Source organism: Hyperolius riggenbachi, chromosome 11 (genome assembly GCF_040937935.1).
Source record: "Hyperolius riggenbachi isolate aHypRig1 chromosome 11, aHypRig1.pri, whole genome shotgun sequence".
In the NCBI taxonomy this organism is placed as follows: Eukaryota; Metazoa; Chordata; class Amphibia; order Anura; family Hyperoliidae; genus Hyperolius; species Hyperolius riggenbachi.
In genome coordinates, this window is record NC_090656.1 from 171,630,600 (window position 1) to 171,653,728 (window position 23,129).

General features: G+C 46.7%; 1 protein-coding gene across 1 annotated transcript in view; it reads left to right on the plus strand.

Annotated features, from left to right (window-relative positions):
* LOC137538238 (cytochrome P450 2J6-like) overlaps positions 1–23,129 on the plus strand; it is a 199,861-nt gene that overhangs the window by 114,131 nt on the left and 62,601 nt on the right. Inside the window, exon 7 of the mRNA XM_068260286.1 lies at positions 376–563. Within this exon, the coding sequence (XP_068116387.1) occupies positions 376–563 (188 nt within the window). The remainder of the gene's footprint in view (positions 1–375; positions 564–23,129) is intronic.

Here is a 23,129-nt window from a genome sequence, read left to right on the forward strand (position 1 = left end):
AGCTCCGCCCTCCAAGCATGAGATGCGCGTGCAGCGTGCGCGCGATCTCATGCAAATTAGAGCCCCAGGACTTGACGCCAATTGGTGTTAGGCGGTCCTGGGGCTGCCGCCGCGACCACGCCCGTTGGCGTGGGGCGGTCGTTAAGAAGCTAACATTGAAATGCAATTGCTAAAAAAATACTGCATGCACCATGGTTGCGATTTCAGCAAATCACTTATCGCTGGCAAGTGCTACAGTGTTAACACTTCCATTGATTTGGATCCACATAGTGCTTTTTCAAGTGCTAGCAATTTACAGACAAGCTGATATCGCTAGTAAAAATGCTTCAGTGTGAGCGAGGCCTAGAGTTTATAATGTGTGTCTTATTATTTTAGAAAAGTGTCGAAAAGAAATAGATGACATTCGCGGAGACAGAGGACATGTGACCTATGAGGACAGAGTGAGGATGCCGTACACACAGGCTGTCCTGCAGGAAGTCCAGCGCTTTGCCTCAGTTTCACCATTTGCATTTGCTCATTCACCTTTGAATGATAGTCAGCTGAATGGCTACACTATTCCTAAGGTAAGGTTATTCAGAGGGCACAAGAGCTCAACATTCTAATCTAAAACAAATTGTAGAATTGTTAGAATTCAGAGTATTGGCTACCACTCCTACCATTTTACTTAGTATAGCACTGACTCTCGCAGGAGCTGCTGTAAGAGTTGGGTTCTCCTACTGTCCCCAGTGATGACCCGTCCTGTGAAAGGACCTTTTAATACTCCGACACACCAATAACTATATGGGGTTTTATTAGGGGCAGACAAGATGCCCTGTGAGAAGGGTGTGGGCAAACAGGATTCACAATGGTATAGGGGTACAATGGCATCAGATAAAAGCAACAGCTTAGTGACAATGGGTTAGTGAAGCAGAAACAGCAGTTCAATAGTGCAACAGTCATAAAGAGTTTGTTCCCCTGTCCACCTGTGAAGAGACTCTGCCCCTTAATGCACTGGGTGAGAGCGAGACAACACTGCTGTACCATTCTTAACAATCAAACAGGCAAACAGTTATATGAAATTCACACAAATAGCAGAGGAGGTGCAACAAGCTACTGCACTTAGCTAAAACATTTCAAACCCTGACTAACCACTGGCCAGTGGTGAAACTGCTATAAAGTCTGCTAGCGATGGGGCCCATTTGAGTTAAAGTATGAGCGCTCAACCTTCAGGGGAAGGTATTTGTAATCCACATGGCACAACCAGCTCTCCAAAGGACTCTGAAATGAGAGGAGCAGGGGCCCCTTCTCGCTCGCCAGGCGAAGGCACAATTAAACCCAAAATACTGTGGCCACAGGCCTCTCACCCGTCTCGTCGCTGCAGCAAGCAACACTCAGGAATGGCTTGTCCTCTGGGCTGGGTGACACGATTCTTCCTGTCTGGTCGCTGGTGGCTTGTTTCGGATCCAACTATCAGCCCTCCTGCTATCCTGGCTTCATCGCATCAATTGGAGCCCGATTTTACTCCTCTTTCTGCCCTGGTCCGTTCCTCTGAAACACACGCAGATCCCTTATGCAGAGGCTGGGACTGGGACAAAGAGACCCACATGTCTCTCCAGCATGCCTCCTTTGTCCTCCCCCTCTCTCCTTTGTTCTCTTTCTTCCTCTTGTCCTTCCCCCATCACCCCCCTCTGTCCACTTCCTTTAGCTCTGAAAGAGGGGTCAGGTTGCCATTGTGTGGTGGGTATAAATATTGCAGTCTCAATCCACTGATGTTACATTAGAATAAAAGAGGGGAAATAGAATTAGAGATACATCGTCTAGAGATCAACATCTACTCAGCAATTGATAAGAAGAGATTGCCTAAACTGTTCGCCGGCGAACAGTTCCTGGCGAATAATGCGTGTTCACGTTTTCGTCGGCAGGTGAAATCATGGAGCCAAAATTTGACCCCACACCCCAGAGGCAGCAGACACATGGCAACCAATAATGTATCCCTCCCTCCTGGACCACACCCTCTCCTATAATAATGCCAGCCATTTTACAGTCTGCATTTGGCTGCTGTGCTAGGAAGATTAGAGAGAGCTGTGCTGCTGATAGGGATAGCGGTAGTTAAGCCTGTGTATTGTGTCCCCAGTGGAGTTTCTTGCTGCTACTACAGCGCACTGATCACCCAATATCCCTTATAAGGGCTGGTTCATTGTTTTTCTTGCTTTTTATATTGCTGTGCATGTGTCCACTGTATGCAGAAAGAAGGAGAGCGCCGGCACTGCTGTCATGCACTTTATTCCAAAATCGTTAAAATCATCAAAGTGTAAATGACATTATCCATACAAAAGTTTGAGAACACATACCATTGGGAGCCTCTGCACCCTCTGCACCCACCGCACCATCCACAGTCACCAATGGTATGTGTTCTCAAACTTTTGTATGGATAATGTCATTTACCCTTTGATGATTTTAACGATTTTGGAATAAAGTGTATGACAGCAGTGCCGACGCTCTCCTCCTTTCTGCATACAGATGTGACTTTGGCCTGAGCACGCTGAAGACATACTGCACACACACTTCTGTTTGGGACTGTGCTGCCCCCCCTCCCTCCCCTCCACCTCCCTGGATGGAAGACAGCTTCTGCAGTGCCAGCATTCTTTTTTCTTTGTTTCTACTAACATGGCATGTGTCCACTGTGCAGAGCACTTCAGCTGGTGTAAGAGACAAGTGTACACAGCACTGGTAGTGCAACACAAATAGCCAGAGCCGGATTAAGACCACACAGGGCCCCAAGCAGAGCAATAAATTTGGGGGCCCCTTCGTCAGCCACCCTGTTGAAAGGCTGCCCCTCCAGTATAGGTGGCCGGATGTCCCTGCAGTATAGGTAGTTGGATGTCCCCCTACTATAGGTAGTAGCCAGATGTCTCCCCAGAATAGATGGCAAGACAACCCCCCAGGAAAGGTAGCCAGATGTTCCCCCACTATAGGTAGCCAGATGACCTCCCAGTATATATAGCCAGCTGTCACCCCCCAGTATAGGTAGCCATATGTCAACAGATGTATGGTCACTTTAATTCCCCAAGGCTCATTCCTTCCCCCCCACCTCCACTTATGTCCTCCCATTCGCCACCATCTATACTAATCCCTCAAATATGCCCCTCTTCCATCTCAGAAATCCTCTCCCTCTTTATCAGACCACCATCTCCCTCAGTCAGGTAACACATCTTTACTGACCTCCCTCCTGGCACCATGATCCTGCCTCGCTAATGCTAATTTCCAAAAGTTTTGGTACTTTAATACTTTGCTGATATATCAGTGATCATAATTATGTGCAGTTTTTGATCCACCTCTTGCTGGCTTGTTTTTTGAAAGCTATCCATGAATGAACAAAATACACACCAATCCTTGCTATCCATGTAAAGGAGTTAATTTCTCTTCCTGTCCCACCCCTTCCCTACTGTAATGCCAAATAAGTATATATACTGTACGTTGACACCACCATCTTGTTCTTATTGACATGAGGAAACAGGCTGAACCTTTGCGAAACGCGTTGTTTGTGCCACCCATAAGAAGGCCTGTATGCCCAATAAACCTTTTAAGTCATCCAGCATCCACCACTGTTTGCTTTGCTCAAACTGTGCGGCGTTGCTTATCAAACACGCAATGCTCATTTCCCTACGCTCAGCCCCTAATGGCTTAGGACACGTGGACGCCGCTCCCCACTACTAGTGATGGGCGAACATCCAGATGTTCGGGTTCGAGAACGTTCGGCCGAACGGTGTCCCAATGTTCGGTACGTTCGTGCCGAACCCCGAACATAATGGAAGTCAATGGGGACCCGAACTTTCCTGCTTTGCAAAGCCTCCTTACATGTAACATAGACCAAATTTTCAGGGTATGTGGACAGGGGGGATGGGTATAAGAGGAAACTATTTTTTTCCAAAAGGACGATATAGTTTTTGAGAAAAACGATTTTTAAGTTTCAAAGGGAAATTGTCTTTTAAATGCGGAAAATGTCAGGTTTTTTTGGCACAGGTAACAACAATCTTGTATTCATGGTCCTTGGTCGGGGTCGGACTCGGGGAGTGTTGCGTAGTCGTTTCCAATCCACGATTGATTCATTTTAATTTGTGTCAGCCGGTCTGCATTTGCTGTGGAGAGGCGGATACGCCGATCTGTAATGATGCCTCCGGCAGCACTGAAACAGCGTTCGGACATAACGCTGGCTGCAGGACAAGCCAGCACCTCTATTGCGTACATTGCCAGTTCGTGCCAGATGTGTAGCTTAGAGACCCAATAATTGAAGGGTGCAGATGGATTGTTCAACACGGCTACGCCATCTGACATGTAGTCCTTGACCATCTTCTGCAGGCGATCGGTGTTGGAGGTGGAACTGGGCGATTGCTGTTCTGTGGGCTGCTGCATGGGTGTCATAAAATTTTGCCACTCCAAGGACACATGCCGATACCATTCCCTTGTGGGCACTACCTGCAGCTTGCGTTCTTTGTTCCCCTCCTCGTCCTGGGTTAGCGGAAGTCAGTCTGTCGGCGTGGAACTGGCTAGAGGAGGAGGAGGATGTCAATCTCCTCTCTAATGTCTCCACAAGGGCCTGCTGGTATTCTTCAATTTTGACCTGTCTGACACTTTCTCCAATGAGTTTTGGAACATTGTCTTTGTACCGTGGATCCAGAAGGGTATAAACCCAGTAATCCACGTCGTCCAGAATTCGAACAACGCGTTAAATGCAGTCTAGCATGAATTGAGCCATGTCTGCCACAGTCCTAACAGAATCCTCATCATGTTCTTCTGAGCTTGACGCACCCTTATCATCATCACCAGCATCACGCCGTCGCCCACCTTCTTCCTCGTCTTCTTCTGCTGTCCATTCCCGCTGAATCGTGGAAGTCCAACGTGCACCGCTCTGTCCCTCGGCAGTGGGGGCATCCAAGTCCTGCTCCAACTCCAGCTGTTCCTCGTCCTCTTCTTCAGCATAGCTGGGAGGACCAGCGTTTCCTGAGGCAGATTGTCTGATGTTGGTATCATCATCACGCTGATCGTTGTCCTCTTGAGATTCCCCCACTTGCATCCTGACTGCGGCTTCCTTGATCTGCAACATTGATCTTTTCAGTAAACACAGCAGTGGTATCGTAATGCTGACTGAAGAGTTTTCACCGCTCACAAGCAACGTGGATTGCTCAAAATTTTGGAGGACTTGGCAGAGGGCCAACATGGTGGCCCAATCAGATCCACAGAAGCTTGGTAGCTGCCCGGATGCGCCTCGGTACTGCGCCGTCATGTACTGGACCACTGCACTCTTCTGCTCGCAAAAGCGTGCTAGCATGTGCAGCGTCGAATTCCAGCGTGTGGGTACGTCGCACACCAAGCGATGGTTCGGTAGATTGAACCGCTCCTGCATCTTGGTGAGTCCCTCCGAAGCGGTACTGGACTTTCGAAAATATTTGGCCACTCGTCGCACCTTCAGCAGAAGATCTGCCACGCCTGGGTATGTCCTCAGGAACCGTTGAACAACTAGGTTCATAACGTGTGCCAGGCAAGGGATGTGTCTCAGCTTAGCCAACTTTAAAGCGCGAATGAGATTGCTCCCATTGTCACACACAACCATGCCTGGTTTCAGGTCCAGCGGTGCCAGCCACAAATCGGTCTGTTCCTTGATTCCCTTCCAAATTTCTTCACCTGTGTGCTGCTTATCTCCAAGGCAGATCAGCTTCAGTAAGGCTTGCTGACGCATGGCAACAGCTGTGCTGCACTGCTTCCACGACGACCCTATTGCTGGGTTACCGATGCCGGATGAGGTACAGCTTTGAGAGGCGTTGGAGGAGAAGGAGTCAGAGTCGAGATTGGTGCCTCTGAGGGACGTCGGTCCAGCAGTTTGCGGCGTGGGCAACACCCGCGCCGTAGCCGGTGAGGAGGAGTCGCTGCCAGGCTCCACAAGGTTCACCCAGTGCGCCGTCAGGGAAATGTATCGACCCTGTCCAAAGGCACTCGTCCAGGTGTCTGTGGTGAGGTGAACCTTGCAGGCAACGGCATTTTTCAAGCTTCTGGTTATTTTGCTAACCACGTGCTCATGTAACGCTGGCACTGCAGACCGCGCAAAATAGTATCGGCTGGGAACCACGTAACGTGGGATGGCAAGCGCCATCATGCGCTTGAAGCTGTTTGTCTCCACCACGCGATATGGCAGCATTTCGCAGGCCACAAACTTGGCTATGCTGGCTGTTAGTGCCACGGCCCGGGGGTCATTTGCTGGCAATTTTCTCTTGCGCTCAAACATCTCCGGGACAGACAACTGAACCGTAGGATCGCACACTGAAGGACAGTTGGTTGTTGTTGTCGTGGTGGTTGAAGACTGGGAAACGTCAAGAGGACTGTTGCGGAAACTGACATCGTCGTCTACTACGGATGTTTGTGCACCACCTAATGGCTGGGCTGCTGCTGAGGAGGGTCTGGTGACAACGGAGGCAGTGTTGCTGGGGGCTGGAAGCGAGCCGCTACCCTGGCCTTGCGTGTTTGACCACAGAGTGCTATGTTTGGCTACAATGTGGCGGCGCATGCTGGTGGTGGAGAGGTTGTTGACATTTTTCCTCCTGCTCAGTCGGGTCCTGCACACCTTGCAAATCACCATGGTAACATCCACCCTGCAGTCTTCAAAGAAAGCCCAGACTTTTGAGCTCCTGCTTTGCTGGCGAGTTTGCTTCGTGCCTCTTTGGCGTCTCACTTCTACGGCTACGCCTGTTGTGTCCGAAATACCCCGCCTACTTTGTGGCACACGGCGAACTCTTGCAGCAGTGGGTTCTGCAGCAGACTCATCTGTACTGCTGCTATCCCGACGGCGAGGTTCTACTGATCTACTCGATAATCCGGATCTGTGTCCACATCGTCCAAAACCTCCTCTTCCATCTCCTCATCTGTGACTGTGTCTGTGTGCAATGGACTAGAGCTCCCCAGAACACCCTCTGCGCACCTCACTCCCATGTCTTCAAGATGTTCTTGGTGGACCTCCTGCAATTCCAATTCCTGCGCACATTGCTCAGGGATTTGGGTGTCTTCGTCCTCGCCTTGCATTTCAATGAGTGGTGCAGTTTCCTCGCACAATAGTTGTGAATCCGGGCACAACATTTCTGGCTGTTCCATTGTTTGTGGGGGTAGGAGTGGGAATAGCTCCTCCGAAGAGCCCATTGTGTCCGGAAATAATTGTTTGGACTGGTTATTTGGCCATTGTGTGCATGGTGTAGCTGCTGGTTGTGTCACCTTTGTGCCCACTGGCTCCTTGTAACTGGCAGAGGACCTCGTGCGTGACAAGGATGTGCTGGTGCTGCTGCTGCTTAACCCACTGCTGGATGCTTGAGAGGTCAACCAATTCACTATCCGGTCCTGTTCTTGTGGATTAGTGAGGGTTGTTTGTCTGGCACACATGGGTGGTATTGAGTGGGTTTTCTTAGGTGCTCCACTGCGGCCTCTACGTGAACCGTCAGGGGAAACACCTCTTCCCTTGCCCCTCCCTCTTTCACTGGATTTCTTCATTATGGTTGTACTGATCCCAGCAGTACACGCACACTGACTGGCAGTACAGTGGCAATAAGACAATGCTATATAGTATGTTATACACTGGTGACGGACGGAAGTACTACTGATCCCAGCAGTACACGCTGACTGTGGCAATACAGTGGCAATAAGACAATGCTATATAGTATGCTATATACTGGTGACGGACGGAAGTACTACTGATCCCAGCAGTACACGCTGACTGTGGCAGTACAGTGGCAATAAGACAATGCTATATAGTATATACTGGTGACGGACGGAAGTACTACTGATCCCAGCAGTACACGCTGACTACGGCAATACAGTGGCAATAAGACAATGCTATATAGTATGCTATATACTGGTGACGGACGGAAGTACTACTGATCCCAGCAGTACACGCTGACTGTGGCAGTACAGTGGCAATAAGACAATGCTATATAGTATGCTATATACTGGTGACGGACGGAAGTACTACTGATCCCAGCAGTACACGCTGACTGTGGCAGTACAGTGGCAATAAGACAATGCTATATAGTATGCTATATGCTGGTGACGGACGGAAGTACTACTGATCCCAGCAGTACACGCTGACTGTGGCAGTACAGTGGCAATAAGACAATGCTATATAGTATGCTATACACTGGTGACGGACGGAAGTACTACTGATCCCAGCAGTACACGCTGACTGTGGCAGTTGTTATGATCATGTCTGCAGCGTTTACTGCTGGCTGCAGTGGTATTGTAACCCAAGCAGTTCTGATGTCATTACATGCATTTTCTTGCATAGTTTGGTTTGCACTTAAACTAGTTGCTGATTCCATCTGCAGTCGCTCTGAAGTTAATGACAGTTTAATATGCTTTTGTGTACACAAACATTGTCTGCTGCAATGGAGGGGCAATCCCTTTCCTGCAGGCTGCATATCATTGTCTGCCTTTTCCTGCTGTCAGCCTGTGATTAATTACCATTCACTTGTGTGGGAATCTGCAGGTCTGCTCCCATTGGATGACCTCAGTATAAAGAACTGCTTCCTGCAATGCTTGATGGGCTACCATAGTCTCAGATTCAGTCTGTTACTCTGCTCGTGCCCCACCTCGTTCCTGGTCCGTGTGGACTGCGCTGACTCCTGCGAAGGGGTCAGCGAGTCCTCCTAGTTCTGCTCTTGTTCTAGAAGTTGTTACTTTGCTTGTCTTGTGTCATATATTGGTTCATCGCCAATATATACGCATACTTGCACGTTTATTATTTTCCTTGTATTCGTGTTACGTTGATACATCAGTGTCGCTGATATATACGTACACGAACTGTTTATATCCTGTGTTCCGTTAGTCAGCGTTCCAGCACGCTGAGCTAGTTATCCTGTTCCTGGTCCTGTTTGTGGATTGCGTTCATCTCTGCGAAGAGATAGCGAATCCTTCTGAGTCCTGTTCCCTGTATTACTCCAGTCTTAGTCAGAGTTCCTGCTTATGTCATATATCGGTTCATTGCCGATATATACATATGTTAGTCAGACGTTACAAATAGTTTCATTGATAGCTGTAATTGTAATACGCTAGGAAATCATACTTATTGTATATTTATCTGTGTTACGTTCATCTATCTTGATCCTGCTATTTCCTGACTATCCTGTCCTGTCTTTGTGAGGCACGCCATTGCTGCAAACGCATTGGCTACCTCATTCCAGTCTGTTTTATTGTGGACGCTTGCTGTCACTAAGTAGTGGCTAGTTAAGCAAGCGTTCATTCTGTCTACCTGTCCTGATCTCCTCAGTCCTGGTTTATGCGCTCAGCGCTACTTTGCGCTGAGACGTTATTACGAAAGTGTTGTTTGTGGCTGTTCGGATCTGCACCGGCTCTGTGCACCACAATCTTCTATTGGAGTCAGTCCTCTCCTCCACTAAACTGGGGATATCCTGATCCCTTGTGCTGGTGTGTGTACCTCCTTCACGTCAGCTTATGTGTTGTATGCTGACTGTGGAGATTACACATCCAAGCTTAACAGCAGTACAGTGGCAATAAGACAATGCTATATAGTATGCTGTATACTGGTGACGGACGGAAGTACTACTGATCCCAGCAGTACACGCTGACTGTGGCAGTACAGTGGCAATAAGACAATGCTATATAGTATGTTATACACTGGTGACGGACGGAAGTACTACTGATCCCAGCAGTACACGCTGACTGGCAGTACAGTGGCGATAGACAATGCTATATACTGGTGGCGGAAGTACTACTGATCCCAGCAGTACAAGCACGCTGACTGGCACTAAAGTAGTATGACTAGGAGGCTGGGGGGGCCCTGGCTAGCCTAGCTGGTGAGAGAGTCTAACCTGCCTGCCTACCCAAAGCTAAACCCAACTTCAAGTGGCGGAGAAATGACGCGGTTCGGGTATTTATTTACCCGAACCACGTGACCCGCTCGGCCAATCGCAGTGCGAGCCACGTGTTCGAGCCCGAACCACGTGACCCCTCGGCCAATCACAGCGCGAGCCGAACGTTCGGGGAACGTTCGGCCATGCGCTGTCAGGCCGAACGCATGGTCGAACACCACGAGGTGTCCGGCGGAGCCCGAACCGAACTCGAACAGCCCAAAATCCGGGCGAACCCGAACAGTGGCGAACACTGTTCGCCCATCACTACCCACTACCACACTGTATAGATCGAGTCGGCATCCCCAATTCAAACCTGGACTATTGTTATCGTATCGACTATCATTATCATCTCTCATGCCTGGGGAATTCTACCTCTAGCCGCCTCCATGAGAGCCTAGCTGGCATAAAAGGGACACACGCCTCCTCTGGCTGGTTTCTGACAACAGCCACATTGGAACCAGGTGAGACCTGGATAGAACAGTACACAGTTGTATTTACCTTTCATAGAGCGTACTCTCACAAAGGTGTGCAAGACTGCTGCCTTTGTGAGTTGTCAGATGCATGTAAATCAGCTGATGCTGATGATGTGTCAATGTGACGTGGGTGCCCACAAGAAGAGATCAAGAGGAGGACAGTTCAGATGGGGAGACAGGGAGAAGGAGCAGAAGACAGGTCAGAAGCAGGAAGAGCTTGCCAGGAGCCTAGAAGCCTGTGGCAAACCACATGTATCGGCACCTGAGGTCAGCCAGCCAACACGTGCCAGCCAACTTCTGCTGTTACCACCACCAGAATTCCATCATCACAAGGCTCAGCAATGTGGCATCTTTTTTGTGTGTTTGCCTCTGACAACAGAAATGCCATTTGCAACTTGTGCCATAAGAGTAGTGGGAAGGCCAAATCCCACCTAGGTACAACTGCTTTGCGAAGGCAACTGACCTCCCATTACAAAGGACAATAGGATCATCACGTGAACATAAGCAGCACACAAAGTCAAAACCACCCTCCTCCTGGTCCAGCTTCTTCATCGATGTGTACCTCTGCTCTCCTTGTCCCTTCTCAACCACCCTTCATTCTGCCTCTCACGTTGACCAGTTCCTGCTCACCTGCCCAGTGCCCACAGCCAAGTTTTTGTTAGGGACACATTTGAGCATAAGAAACAGATGTCTCTGAGTCACCCTCTTGCCTGGCATCTGACAGCTTTTACCATACCAGCTGGTGGACTTTGAGGCATTTAAAAAAAATGTAGCAATTGGGATACCACAGTGGAAGGTATCCAGCAGAAACTTTTTCTCCAGAAAGGCAATACCGAACCTGTACCATCATGTGCGGAGCCAAGTCACCGCATCTTTGGTACACAGTTTTGGAGCAAGGGTCCACATGACCACTGATATATCACCTACACTTCCCACTGGGTTTACCTGGTGACAGGTTGACAGCATGCGGAACAGTTAAAAATGGCGTCCAGTGCAGACAGTGTAAAAATGGCGCTGCATTAATTTGCATTATAAAACTATATTTATCGTTTTTTGAGTTAAAAATGGCGCTGCATTAAAAACAATAGTTATCGTTTTACAGGTTGAATGTGCTTTGCTCCCCGTATATATATATATATATATATATATATATATATATATATATATATATATATATATATATATATATATATATATATACACAGTATATGTGTGTTTGTGTGTGTGTGTGTGTATGTATGTATGTATGTATATTTATGTGTGTGTGTGTGTGTGTATGTTAACCACTTTACCCCCGCCCGTACGAATTTCTCCGTCCCTTTTTCCATCCTTTAACCCCCAGGGACGGAGAAATCCGTACTTTCCGCGCTCCCGTCGCTGCCTGCGCTCCCGCTCGTAAACACGCCGCCCGCCGCTAGTAAACACGCCGCCACCCGCTCGCCCGGAGATCAATGAACGGGAAAATCCATTCCCGTTCGTTGATATAAGCCCCACAATGATCCGCTGCTCTCCGATGGGCAGCGCGATCATTGTGAGAAAAAAACAAACACTCACAGCCTCCTACTACTTCCTCCTACTAGTTTCTGTTGCCATCTTGTGGCCAAATAGTAAAACTACACCCTAAGCATTTTTTACATAGAAATAAATTAGTGTTACACAAAAAATTAACTCATTACCTCCCACACTCCCCATTTATTTATTTTTTTTGTAATTAAAAAAAAAATCAAAAATGTACAATTAAAAAAAATACATAAATAGTTACCTTAGGGACTGAACTTTTTAAATATTTATGTCAAGAGGGTATAACACTGTTACTTTATAAACTATGGGCTTATAATTAGGGATGGACGCAAAACTGAAAAAAATGCACCTTTATTTCCAAATAAAATATTGGCGCCAAACATTGTGATAGGGACATAATTTAAACGGTTTTATAACCGGGACAAAAGGGCAAATAAATTCCATGGGTTTTAATTACAGTAGCATGCATTATTTAAAAACTATAATGGCCGAAAACTGAAAAATAATTATTTTTTTCCCACATTTTTCCTATTTTCCCATTAAAACACATTTAGAATAAAATAATTCTTGGCATAATGTCCCACCTAAAGAAAGCCTAATTGGTGGCGGAAAAAACAAGATATAGTTCATTTCATTGCGATAAGTAATGATAAAGTTATAGACGAATGAATGGAAGGAGCGCTGAAAGGTAAAAAATTGCTCTGGTGCTCAGGGGGTAAAACCCCTCAGTCTTGAAGTGGTTAATACATGTATATAATTGTCTTTTTTTTCTGTTTATTGTTTACATTTTTTTTAAATGATGTCAGGTTCCCCTACCGAGCCTCTGTAACCCCTTGTCCTCCATGCAGGCTGGGATAGCCAGAATGTGTAGCCCTGGCCACGTGGGGCTTTGCACCCTGAGCTATACCAGCCCGCATGGTCCATGGTATGGGGAACAGAAAAAAAAGACATTTACCGTATTTTTCGGACTATAAGACGCACTTTTTCTCCCCCAAAAATGGGGAGAAAAAGTCCCTGCGTCTTATAGTCCAAAGGTACGGCATATGGACTATAGATTGCGGTTCTTATTAACAGTTTCCTCATTAGCTAGTCTATTTGCAGCACCTTTCACATTACGAGTGCACCCGCTGGATATTGTAATCAGTGTGGGCGCATACTAATACTGTTGCAGCTATTGGTCCTAGCTGTGCTCACCTTCCACGCCCACGCCCGCTGATTGGCCCGCTGGCAGAAGACCCAGAGATTGGCTGCGTTTGTCCCCCGGTGCAATAGTACTGTTCTGAGCCTCGGAGAATTATGCCCTGGATTGTCACATTGCACCGGAGATTGTGTGCACACAACGAAGACCCGGAAGAGTTGTTCTGACCCCCGGAGGAATTACGGGATCATCGCCGCCCAGATCGTCACATGGCGCCGGGGATGGATGCCGGCGGCTGTGCGTGCACACCAACCCGAGACCAGGAAAAGTTGTTCTGACCCCCGGAGGAATTGCAGGATCATCGCCGCCCAGATCGTCACATGGCGCCGGGGATGGATGCCGGCGGCTGTGCGTGCACACCAACCCGAGACCAGGAAAAGTTGTTCTGACCCCCGGAGGAATTGCAGGATCATCGCCGCCCAGATCGTCACATGGCGCCGGGGATGGATGCCGGCGGCTGTGCGTGCACACCAACCCGAGACCAGGAAAAGTTGTTCTGACCCCCGGAGGAATTGCAGGATCATCGCCGCCCAGATCGTCACATGGTGCCGGGGATGGATGCCTGCGGCCGTGCGTGCACACCAACCAGAGACCAGGAAAAGTTTTTCTGAGCCCGGAGGAGTTGCAGGATCAACGCAGATTGTCATTTAGCGCCGGGGATGGATGCAAGCGATCCGCACACACACCAGCCTGAGTTATTTGCACACAAATTCAAACCGCAGCGGGCAGCTGAAGAGGTAGGAATTGAATCCTCTCTGATCATAGGCATTGCATGAGGAAACACTGTATCTTTTGCCCATACTAGCCTGTCACTGTATTTGTAATTTGTAATTCAGAATAGCGCATTCTGTATGTGGAAACATTTTGGTCATGGCTAGAAATCTCATTTGAAGGATGAGGCTGCCCATAGATGATTCATGAAGTGATATAGAAAATTTTCAAGCTTAACTTTTCTGATCTGAGGCACATGGTACATGGGGTGGCTTGTCCTTGTGCTCCTGTTTGTCCATAAAGGTCTGACCACATCTGATGCTTTAGAATGAGTGTCAGCTGTATTTAGGGTGGCTTGTCCTTGTAGTGCTCCTGTGTGACCATATGAATGCTTGAATGTGGCAGGGCAAGTCTTGTCCTGTTATATCATATACTGAGGCTCTATGATTTGTTATATCAGTGATAATCTTTAATTAGAGACAGCATGAGGAAGAACCTCCATGAGATGCTTCTAGACCAGACCATGGATGCACCAGGATTAGTATATGTTTTTTCCCCTGGTTCTTGTCCTCTAAACCTGGGTGCGTCTTATGGTCCGGAGCGTCTTATAGTCCGAAAAATACGGTATATACATGTTAACACAGTAACTGTCATTTTACTGCATGTAACATATATACAGTGGCTTGAAAAAGTATTTGGCCCCCTTGAAGTTTTCCACATTTTGTCACATTACTGCCACAAACATGAATCAATTTTATTGGAATTCCACGTGAAAGACCAATATAAAGTGGTGTACACGTGAGAAGTGGAACGAAAATCATACAGGATTCCAAACATTTACAAATAAATAACTGCAAAGTGGGGTGTGCATAATTATTCAGCCCCCTTTGGTCTGAGTGCAGTCAGTTGCCCATAGACATTGCCTGATGAGTGCTAATGACTAAATAGAGTGCACCTGTGTGTAATCTAATGTCAGTACAAATACAGTTGCTCTGTGACGGCCTCAGAGGTTGTCTAAGAGAATATTGGCAGCAACAGCACCATGAAGTCCAAAGAACACACCAGACAGGTCAGGGATACAGTTATTGAGAAACTTAAAGCAGGCTTAGACTACAAAAAGATTTCCAAAGCCTTGAACATCTCACGGAGCACTGTTCAAGTGATCATTCAGAAATGGATGGAATATGGCACAACTGTAAACCTACCAAGACAAGGCCGTTGACCTAAACTCACAGGCCGAACAAGGAGAGCACTGGTCAGAAATGCAGTCAAGAGGCCCATGGTGACTCTGGACGAGCTGCAGAGATCTACAGCTCAGGTGGGGGAATCTGTCCATGGGACAACTATTAGTCATGCACTGCACAAAGTTGGCCTTTATGGAAGAGTGGCAAGAAGAAAGCCATTGTTAACAGAAAAGCATAAGAAGTCCAGTTTGCAGTCTGCCACAAGCCATGTGGGGGACACAGCAAACGTGGAAGAAGGTGCTCTGGTCAGATGAGACAAAAATTGAACTTTTTGGCCAAAACGCATCACACTATGTGTGCTGGAAAACTAACACTGCACATCACTCTGAACACACCGTCCCCACTGTCAAATATGGTGGTGGCAGCATCATGCTCTGGGAGTGCTTCTCTTTAGCAGGGACAGGGAAGCTGGTCAGAGTTGATGGGAAGATAGATGGAGCCAAATACAGGGCAATCTTGGAAGAAAACCTCTTGGAGTCTGCAAAAGACTTGAGACTGGGGCTGAGGTTCACCTTCCAGTAGGACAACTACCCTAATCATAAAGCCAGGGCAACAATGGAATGGTTTAAAACAAAACATATCCATGTGTTAGAATGGCCCAGTCACAGTCCAGATCTAAATCCAATTGAGAATCTGTGGCAAGATTTGAAAACTGCTATTCACAAACTCTGTCCATCTAATCTGACTGAGCTGGAGCTGTTTTGCAAAGAAGAATGGGCAAGGATTTCAGTCTCTAGATGTGCAAAGCTGGTAGAGACATACCCTAAAAGACTGGCAGCTGTAATTGCAGCAAAAGGTGGTTCTACAAAGCATTGACTCAGGGGGCTGAATAATTATGCACACCCCACTTTGCAGTTTTTGATTTGTAAAAAATGTTTGGAATCATGTATGATTTTCGTTCCACCTCTCACATGTACATAACTTTGTATTGGTCTTTCACGTGGAATTCCAAATGTGGGAAACTTCAAGGGGGCCGAATACTTTTGCAAGCCACTGTATGTATATATATATATGTATATACTGTATGTACATACATGCGCCCCTTACAGCTAGTACAGAATGCTGCAGCCAGACTCCTAGCCAATGCCCCCCGCAGCTCACACATCACCCCAGTACTGCAAACTCTTCACTGGTTGCCAGTAAAATGGAGAATCATATGTGCAGCAAGAAGAAAAAGGTATCTGGGCACCAACAAGTTTGCAAAGCAATCCACCACTTTTATTTCATCCCCATCACCAGCAGATACATGCACAAAAACAATGGCCTCCATTAGGATTGCTAGTTTAGCATCTAGTGCCTGCCGATCCGGAACTTCTCCTGTTTTGGAAAATGGAGAATCAATTTTAAGATCTGCCTGCTGACATTCAAGGCTCTAAACCACATGGGACCCAAATACATAGCGTATCTATTGGAACTTTATGCCCCTCCACGTCCCCAAGGAGAAAAGCGCTATAAAAATATTATTGTTATTGTTCTGTACATGTATATGTGTGTGTATATATATATATATATATATATATATATATATATATACAGTATATATATATATATATATATATATATATATACATATATATATATATATATATATATATATATATATACACACACACACTAGCTGATGGCCTGGTGTTGCTCAGGTATGTATTTGGCTGATGTTTGCACCTTTTTCTAACCCTAACACACAATTACTCAATCACCTAGTTTGTGAGCTTTGCGATCATTGGAAACAAAAATTTCCATTGAAATGAAAGGAATCTGATAGGCTGTTTGTGGCTCCACCCCCTTTTCTGAATTTGAACACCAGTCACCCAATGACAAACTGTACCAGGTTTGAGGCTTGTGCCAATAACAGTGCAAGAACGGCAGTAGCTAAATATTCCCCTTGAAAATCAATAGGTGAATTTTGATTGGCTTTAGTAGGCTCCACCCACTTTTCTGAATATTAATCCCAGTCACCCAGTGGCCAACTGTGCAAAGTTTGAGAACGCTATCATTAACAGACAGTGTAAGAATGGCTGCTGTTTACATTTTCTCAGTGAAATTTGTATTTGGCTCTGCCCACTGATGACCCAGCATTGCCTGGGTATGTATTTGGCTGGTGTTGGCTGCGGACGCTTTTTCTAACCCTAACACACAATTACTCAATGACCAGGTTTGTGAGCTTTGCAGTCTTTGGCATCAATAATTTGCATTGAAATGAAACAAATCTGATTGGCTGTTTGTGGCTCCACCCCCATTCTGAATTTGATCCCCAGCTACCCAATAACTGAACTGTACAGAGTTTGAGGCTTGTGCCATTAACAGTGCAAGAATGGCAGCATATTTTCCTTGAAAATTAATAGGTTAATTTTGATTGGCTTTTGTAGGCTCCGCCCACTTTTCTGAATGTTAATCCCAGTCACCCAGTGGCCGACTGTGCAAAGCTTGAGAACCCTATCATTAACAGTGTAAGAATGGATGCAGTTTACATTTTCTCAGGGAAATTTGTATTTGTCTCCGCCCACTGATGACCCAGTTTTGCTTGCCTATGTATTTGGCTGGTGTTGGCTGCCCCCACTTTTTCTAACCCTAACACACAATTACTCCATGACCTAGTTTGTGAGCTTTGTGATCTTTAGCATCAATAATTTGCATTGTAATTAAACAAATCTGATTGGCTGTTTGTGGCTCCACCCCCATTTTGAGTTTGAACCCCAGCCACCCAATGACCAACTGTACCAGGTTTGAGGCTTGTGCCATTAACAGTGCAAGAATAGCAGAAATTAAATATTCCCCATTAAAATAAATCAGTGAATTTTAATTGACTTTTGTTCGCTCCACCCACTTTTTTGAATATTAATCCCAGTCACGTAGTGACCAACTGCGCAAAGTTTGAGAACCCTATCAATAACAGTGTAAGAATGGCTGCCGTTTACATTTTCCCAGCGAAATTTGTATTTGTCTTCCCGCTGATGACCCGGCATTGCCCGGTATGTATTTGACTGGTGTTGGCTGAATCCACATTTTATAACCTTAACACACAATTACTCAATGACCAAGATTGTGAGCTTTGCGGTCTTTGAGATCAATCATTTGCATTGAAATGAAACAAATCTGATTTCTTTTGTGGCTCCACCCCCTTTTCTAAATTTGAACCTCTGTCACCCAATGACAAACTGTACCTGGTTTTAAGATTGTGCCATTAACAGCGCAAGAATGGCAGCAATGAAATATTCCCCTTGAAAATCCATAAGTGAATTTTGTTTGGGTTTTGTTTGCTCCACCCACTTTTTCTGAATATTAATCCCAGTCACCCAGTGACCAACTGTGCAAAGTTTCAGAACCCTACCATTAACAGTGTAAGAATGGCTGCAGTTTACATTTTCCCAGTAAAATTTGGATTTGTCTCCACCCACTTATTACCCCGTATTACTAGCTTATGTAGTTGGCTGGTAATTGTATGTTTCCTAACATACAATTAATCAATTACTCAATTACCAAGTTTGTGAGCTTTGCGTTATTTGGTATCAATAATTTGCATTGGAATGAAACAAATCTGATTGGCTGTTTGTGGCTCCACCCACCTTTATCAGTTTGAACCCCAGTCACCCAATGACCAACTGTACCAGGTTTGAGGCTTGTGCCATTTACAGTGCAAGGATGACAGTAATTACATATCCCCCTTGAAAATCCATAGGTGAATTTTGATTGGCTTTTGTAGGATCCACACAGTTTTCTGAATATTAATCCCAGTCACCCAGTGACCAACTGTGCAAAGTTTGAGAACCCTATCATTAACAGTGTAGGAATGGCTGCAGTTTACATTTTCCCAGTAAAATGTGTATTTTGTCTCCGCCCACTGATGATCCGGTGTTGCCCAGTTATGTATTTGGCTGGTGTTGGCTGCGCCCACTTTTTCTAACCCTAACACACAATTAATCAATAACTCAATGACCTAGTTTGTGAGCTTTGCGGGAATTTGGCATTAATAATTTTCATTGAAATTAAACAAATCTGATTGGCGTTTTGTGTTTCCACCCCCTTTTCTGAATTTGAACCCCAGTCACCCAATGATCAACTGTACCAGGTTTGAGGCTTGTGACATTAACAGGGCAAAAATGGCAGCAATGTAAATATTCCCCTTGAAAATCAATTTTAAATCTTGTATAGGCTCCACCCACTTTTCTGAATATTAATCCTAGTCACCCAGCGACTAACTATGCAAAGTTTGAGAACCCTACCATTAACCGTGTAAGAATGGCTGCAGTTTACATTTTCACAGCGAAATTTGTATTTGTCTCCGCCCACTTTTTGGTTATGGGAATAAAAAATATCCTATATGTTATTCTAGTTAATGTACTGTGTGTGCCAAATTTTATTCAAATCCGTTCAGCCATTGTTGTGTGATTGACAGTGTTGCTCGGATACCTCATTATCCTATTCGAGTTTGGTCGAATTCGGATAGTAAACTACAGTATCCGAATTCACTCGAAGTTCAATATTCAAGTTAATCGAATATCCGATTTGACCTTGGATATCCGACGTCACTATCCGAGTCTGTATTCGAGTAAAATATTCGAGCTGGCCTTAAATAGCTTGTAAAACTCGTATTAGAGGTCAATGATGCATGAAACCACCTTTTTTATGAAGAAAAACATCAAGTGATTATGTGGTGATGTAGTAGTTATAAAAAAAGGTATCAAAAATAGTAAATTAACTTCATGAAAAGTGTTTGCATGAGAAGGTGTGTCCAAAATGGTTGTTGGAAGTCTTCATTTACGTCGTCTTCTTCTTCTATATCTTCTTCCTCTTCTTCTATATCTTCCTCTTTTTCTTCTTCTATATCTTCTTCTACTCAAATCTTCTTCATCTTCCACTTCTTGTATCCTCTTCAATTATCTTTTTCTTCTTCTATATCTTCTTCTTCTATATCTTCTTCCTCTTCTTCTATATCTTCTTCCTCTTCTTCTATATCTTCTTCTTCTTCTTCTTCTTCCTCTTCTTCTATATCTTCTTCTTCTATATCTTCTTCTTCTATATCTTCTTCTTCTATATCTTCTTCCTCTTCTTCTATATCTTCTTCCTCTTCTTCTATATCTTCTTCTTCTTCTTCTTCTTCTTCTTCTTCTATATCTTCTTCTTCTTCTTCTATATCTTCTTCCTCTTCTTCTATATCTTCTTCTTCTTCTATATCTTCTTCTTCTTCTATATCTTCTTCCTCTTCTTTTATATCTTCTTCCTCTTCTTCTATATCTTCTTCTTCTTCTTCTATATCTTCTTCCTCTTCTTCCCTATCATTATATTATGTGTCTTGGTTTTCCTTTCTTTTGTAAAAATTTTTTTTACTTCATTTGTGGAAATATTTTATTTTAATAACAACACCATAGTTATATTTGTGTTGATGGCATAATAGGTAGTGGCACATTGCAAGCCACAGTGCCTTTTTCTGTGTACCCTGGCGGTGGTAAAACACAGACATCAGCAGGAGGAGGAAGTAGTTGCAAGTTGTAGTGTGGTAAATTTAATAGCTGGTAGGAGAGTGGGTGGCAGCAGAAAAAATAGTTCTTCTTCTGTTCTCCCTGCCAGTGGTAGCAGCACACAGACAGCAGAAGCTCAATGCAGCTACAGGAGGAGGAGTAGTGTGTGTCAGACAGTGTGATGTGACTGACATAATAGGCCCTGGTTCTGAGCGGTGGTTCAAGGGCCGTAAATAAACAGCATGAGGTTCCAGACAGTGGTCGTGAAGCCCACAGTGTGTCCAATACACAATTGGGATAGCATAGTTTTCACCCTGGACACCTCTAAATTAATTACAATTTTTTTTTTTCAAATTGATGCAACTATTTTTGAGCGTAATAGCTGGTGGCGCATGGGCAGCAGCACCTTGTAATGTGTTCCCTAGCAGTGGAGACTTAGACAGCAGGAGGAAATACAACAGCAGGCAGCGTGAGGAGGTTGAGTGTGTGGCAGACTGGCAGCAGGCAGGAGGGCAGGCAGCGAGACATAATAGGCCCTGGTTCCTAGCGGTGGTTCTAGGGCCGTAAATAAACAGCATGAGGTTCCAGACAGCGGTCGTGAAGCCCACATTGTGTCCAATACACAATTGGGACAGCACAGTTTTCAACCCGGACACCTCTAAAATAATAAAAAAAAAAATTTCCAAAATAAATAATGCAGGGCAGGCAGCTATTTTTGAGCGTAATAGCTGGTGACGCATGGGCAGCAGCACCTTGTAATGTGTTCCCTGGCAGTGGAGACACAGACAGCAGGAAGAAATACAGCAGCAGCAGGTGTAATGTGTGTGCGCCACTTCATATCCCCCTCTCGCCGGCAACAGGGGCCAGGAATTCGCCTTCCACCCAAGCCTGGTTCATTTTGAGAAACGTCAGTCTGTCCACAGACTTGTGAGACAGACGAGATCGCTTCTCAGTGACGACTCCACCGGCTGCACTGAAGCAACGCTCTGGCAAGCTCGCTCCAGGTCGGCAGGTGCTTGACCCAATACTCCATGGGATCAACAGGGGCCACGCTGTCAAGCCCGCTGAAGGACCCCATGTAGTCAGCCACCATGCGGGTCAAGCGCTGCCTGTGACTGGAGAAGGATGCTGCTGCAGGCACCTCCTCTCTAGTCCTTGGCAGCTCTACACTCATGTAGAGCTCTTGGGTCAGAGAGAGCAGGTCTGTGGTGCGCGAGCGCTTGCTGCTGGTGGATGCAGGCACCTGCTGCTGCCTCTGCGCTGGCTGGACAGTGGGGGTGAATGGCTGAGGGAAGGCTTCCTCCAAGCGCTAAACAAGGGACAGCTGCAAATCCCTCATTTGTTGCGCACGGTCTCCTCCTGCAGGCAGGAACTGGCTGAGCTTCCCCTTCAGACGTGGGTCCAGCATCATGCAGATCCAGATGTCCTCCCTCTGATTCATCTGGATGACCCTTGGGTCCTTGCGCAGGCACCTCAGCATGTGCGCTGCCATTGGGAAGAGTCTGGCCACGTCTGCTGGCACATCATTGGCAGCCCCAGAGCCGACAGTGCTGTCGTCCTCTTCCTCTGCCTCCTCCACCTCATCCTCTCTCCACCCCCGCAATAGTCCAGCTGCTCTCTGCTGCTCCCCCTCATCAGCAGCATGGTCAGGGACCTCCACCAACTCCAAGCCCTCCTCCTCAGAGGTGGCCTGTGAAGCTGCCTGCAGCTCCTGCTGGTCCAAGGCTGCCGCTCCCTCTTCCAGCAGTGCATACAGGGCCCTGTCCAGCACACACACCAAGGGGACCCACTCGCACACCATTGCATGGTCCCTGCTTACCATGTTGGTGGCCTGCAGGAAGGGTGCCAGGACTGAGCACACCTGCTGCATGTGCCCCCAGTCCTCCGTGGAGATGATGGACGGGAGGTTGGTGGTGGCACGCCCAGTTGCAGTGATGGAGGCAACTGTTGCTCGTGCAAGGTACTGGCTGACAGCCTGCCTCTGTTCAACCAGACGCTCCAACATCGCCAGGGTGGAGTTACAGCGAGTTGGAGCATCGATCATGAGCCGGTGCTGTGGCAGGTGCAGCTCCTTCTGCACCTCTTCCAGGCTCGCTACGGCTGCAGCCGAGTGCCGGAAATGACACACAACCTTCCTTGCCACCTCAAGGAGTCAGTCCATCCCCTGGTAGGTCCGCAGTAACTTTTGGACTACCAGGTTCAGGACGTGCGCCAGGCAGGGGATGTGGGTCAGGTCTCCCCTGCTGATTGCAGCAACTAGGTTTGCCCCATTGTCGGACACCACCTCTCCGACTCTGAGGCCTCTGGGGGTCAGCCAATTCCTCTCCTGCTCTCCGTCAGTTTGGTCTTCCCCAGGCTGACCAATTCCAGCAGCGCTTGGCAGTGGCGGGGCTTCACGCTGCTGCTGAGGCGGGGGGTTTGGGCTGATGTGCCGGAGGATGGAAGCGGATCAGAGGAACCTGCTGCAATTCCGCTGACCCTGCATGGTGGCACCACCCACTGCGTTGTTGGTGCTGCTGCTGCTCTGACAGTGCCCGATGCTGCTCCCCCCTCCTCACCCCCTTCCACCAAGCTGTCCCAATGCGCGGTGAAGGACAGATAGCGGCCTGTCCCAAACCGGCTGCTCCACGAGTGCATAG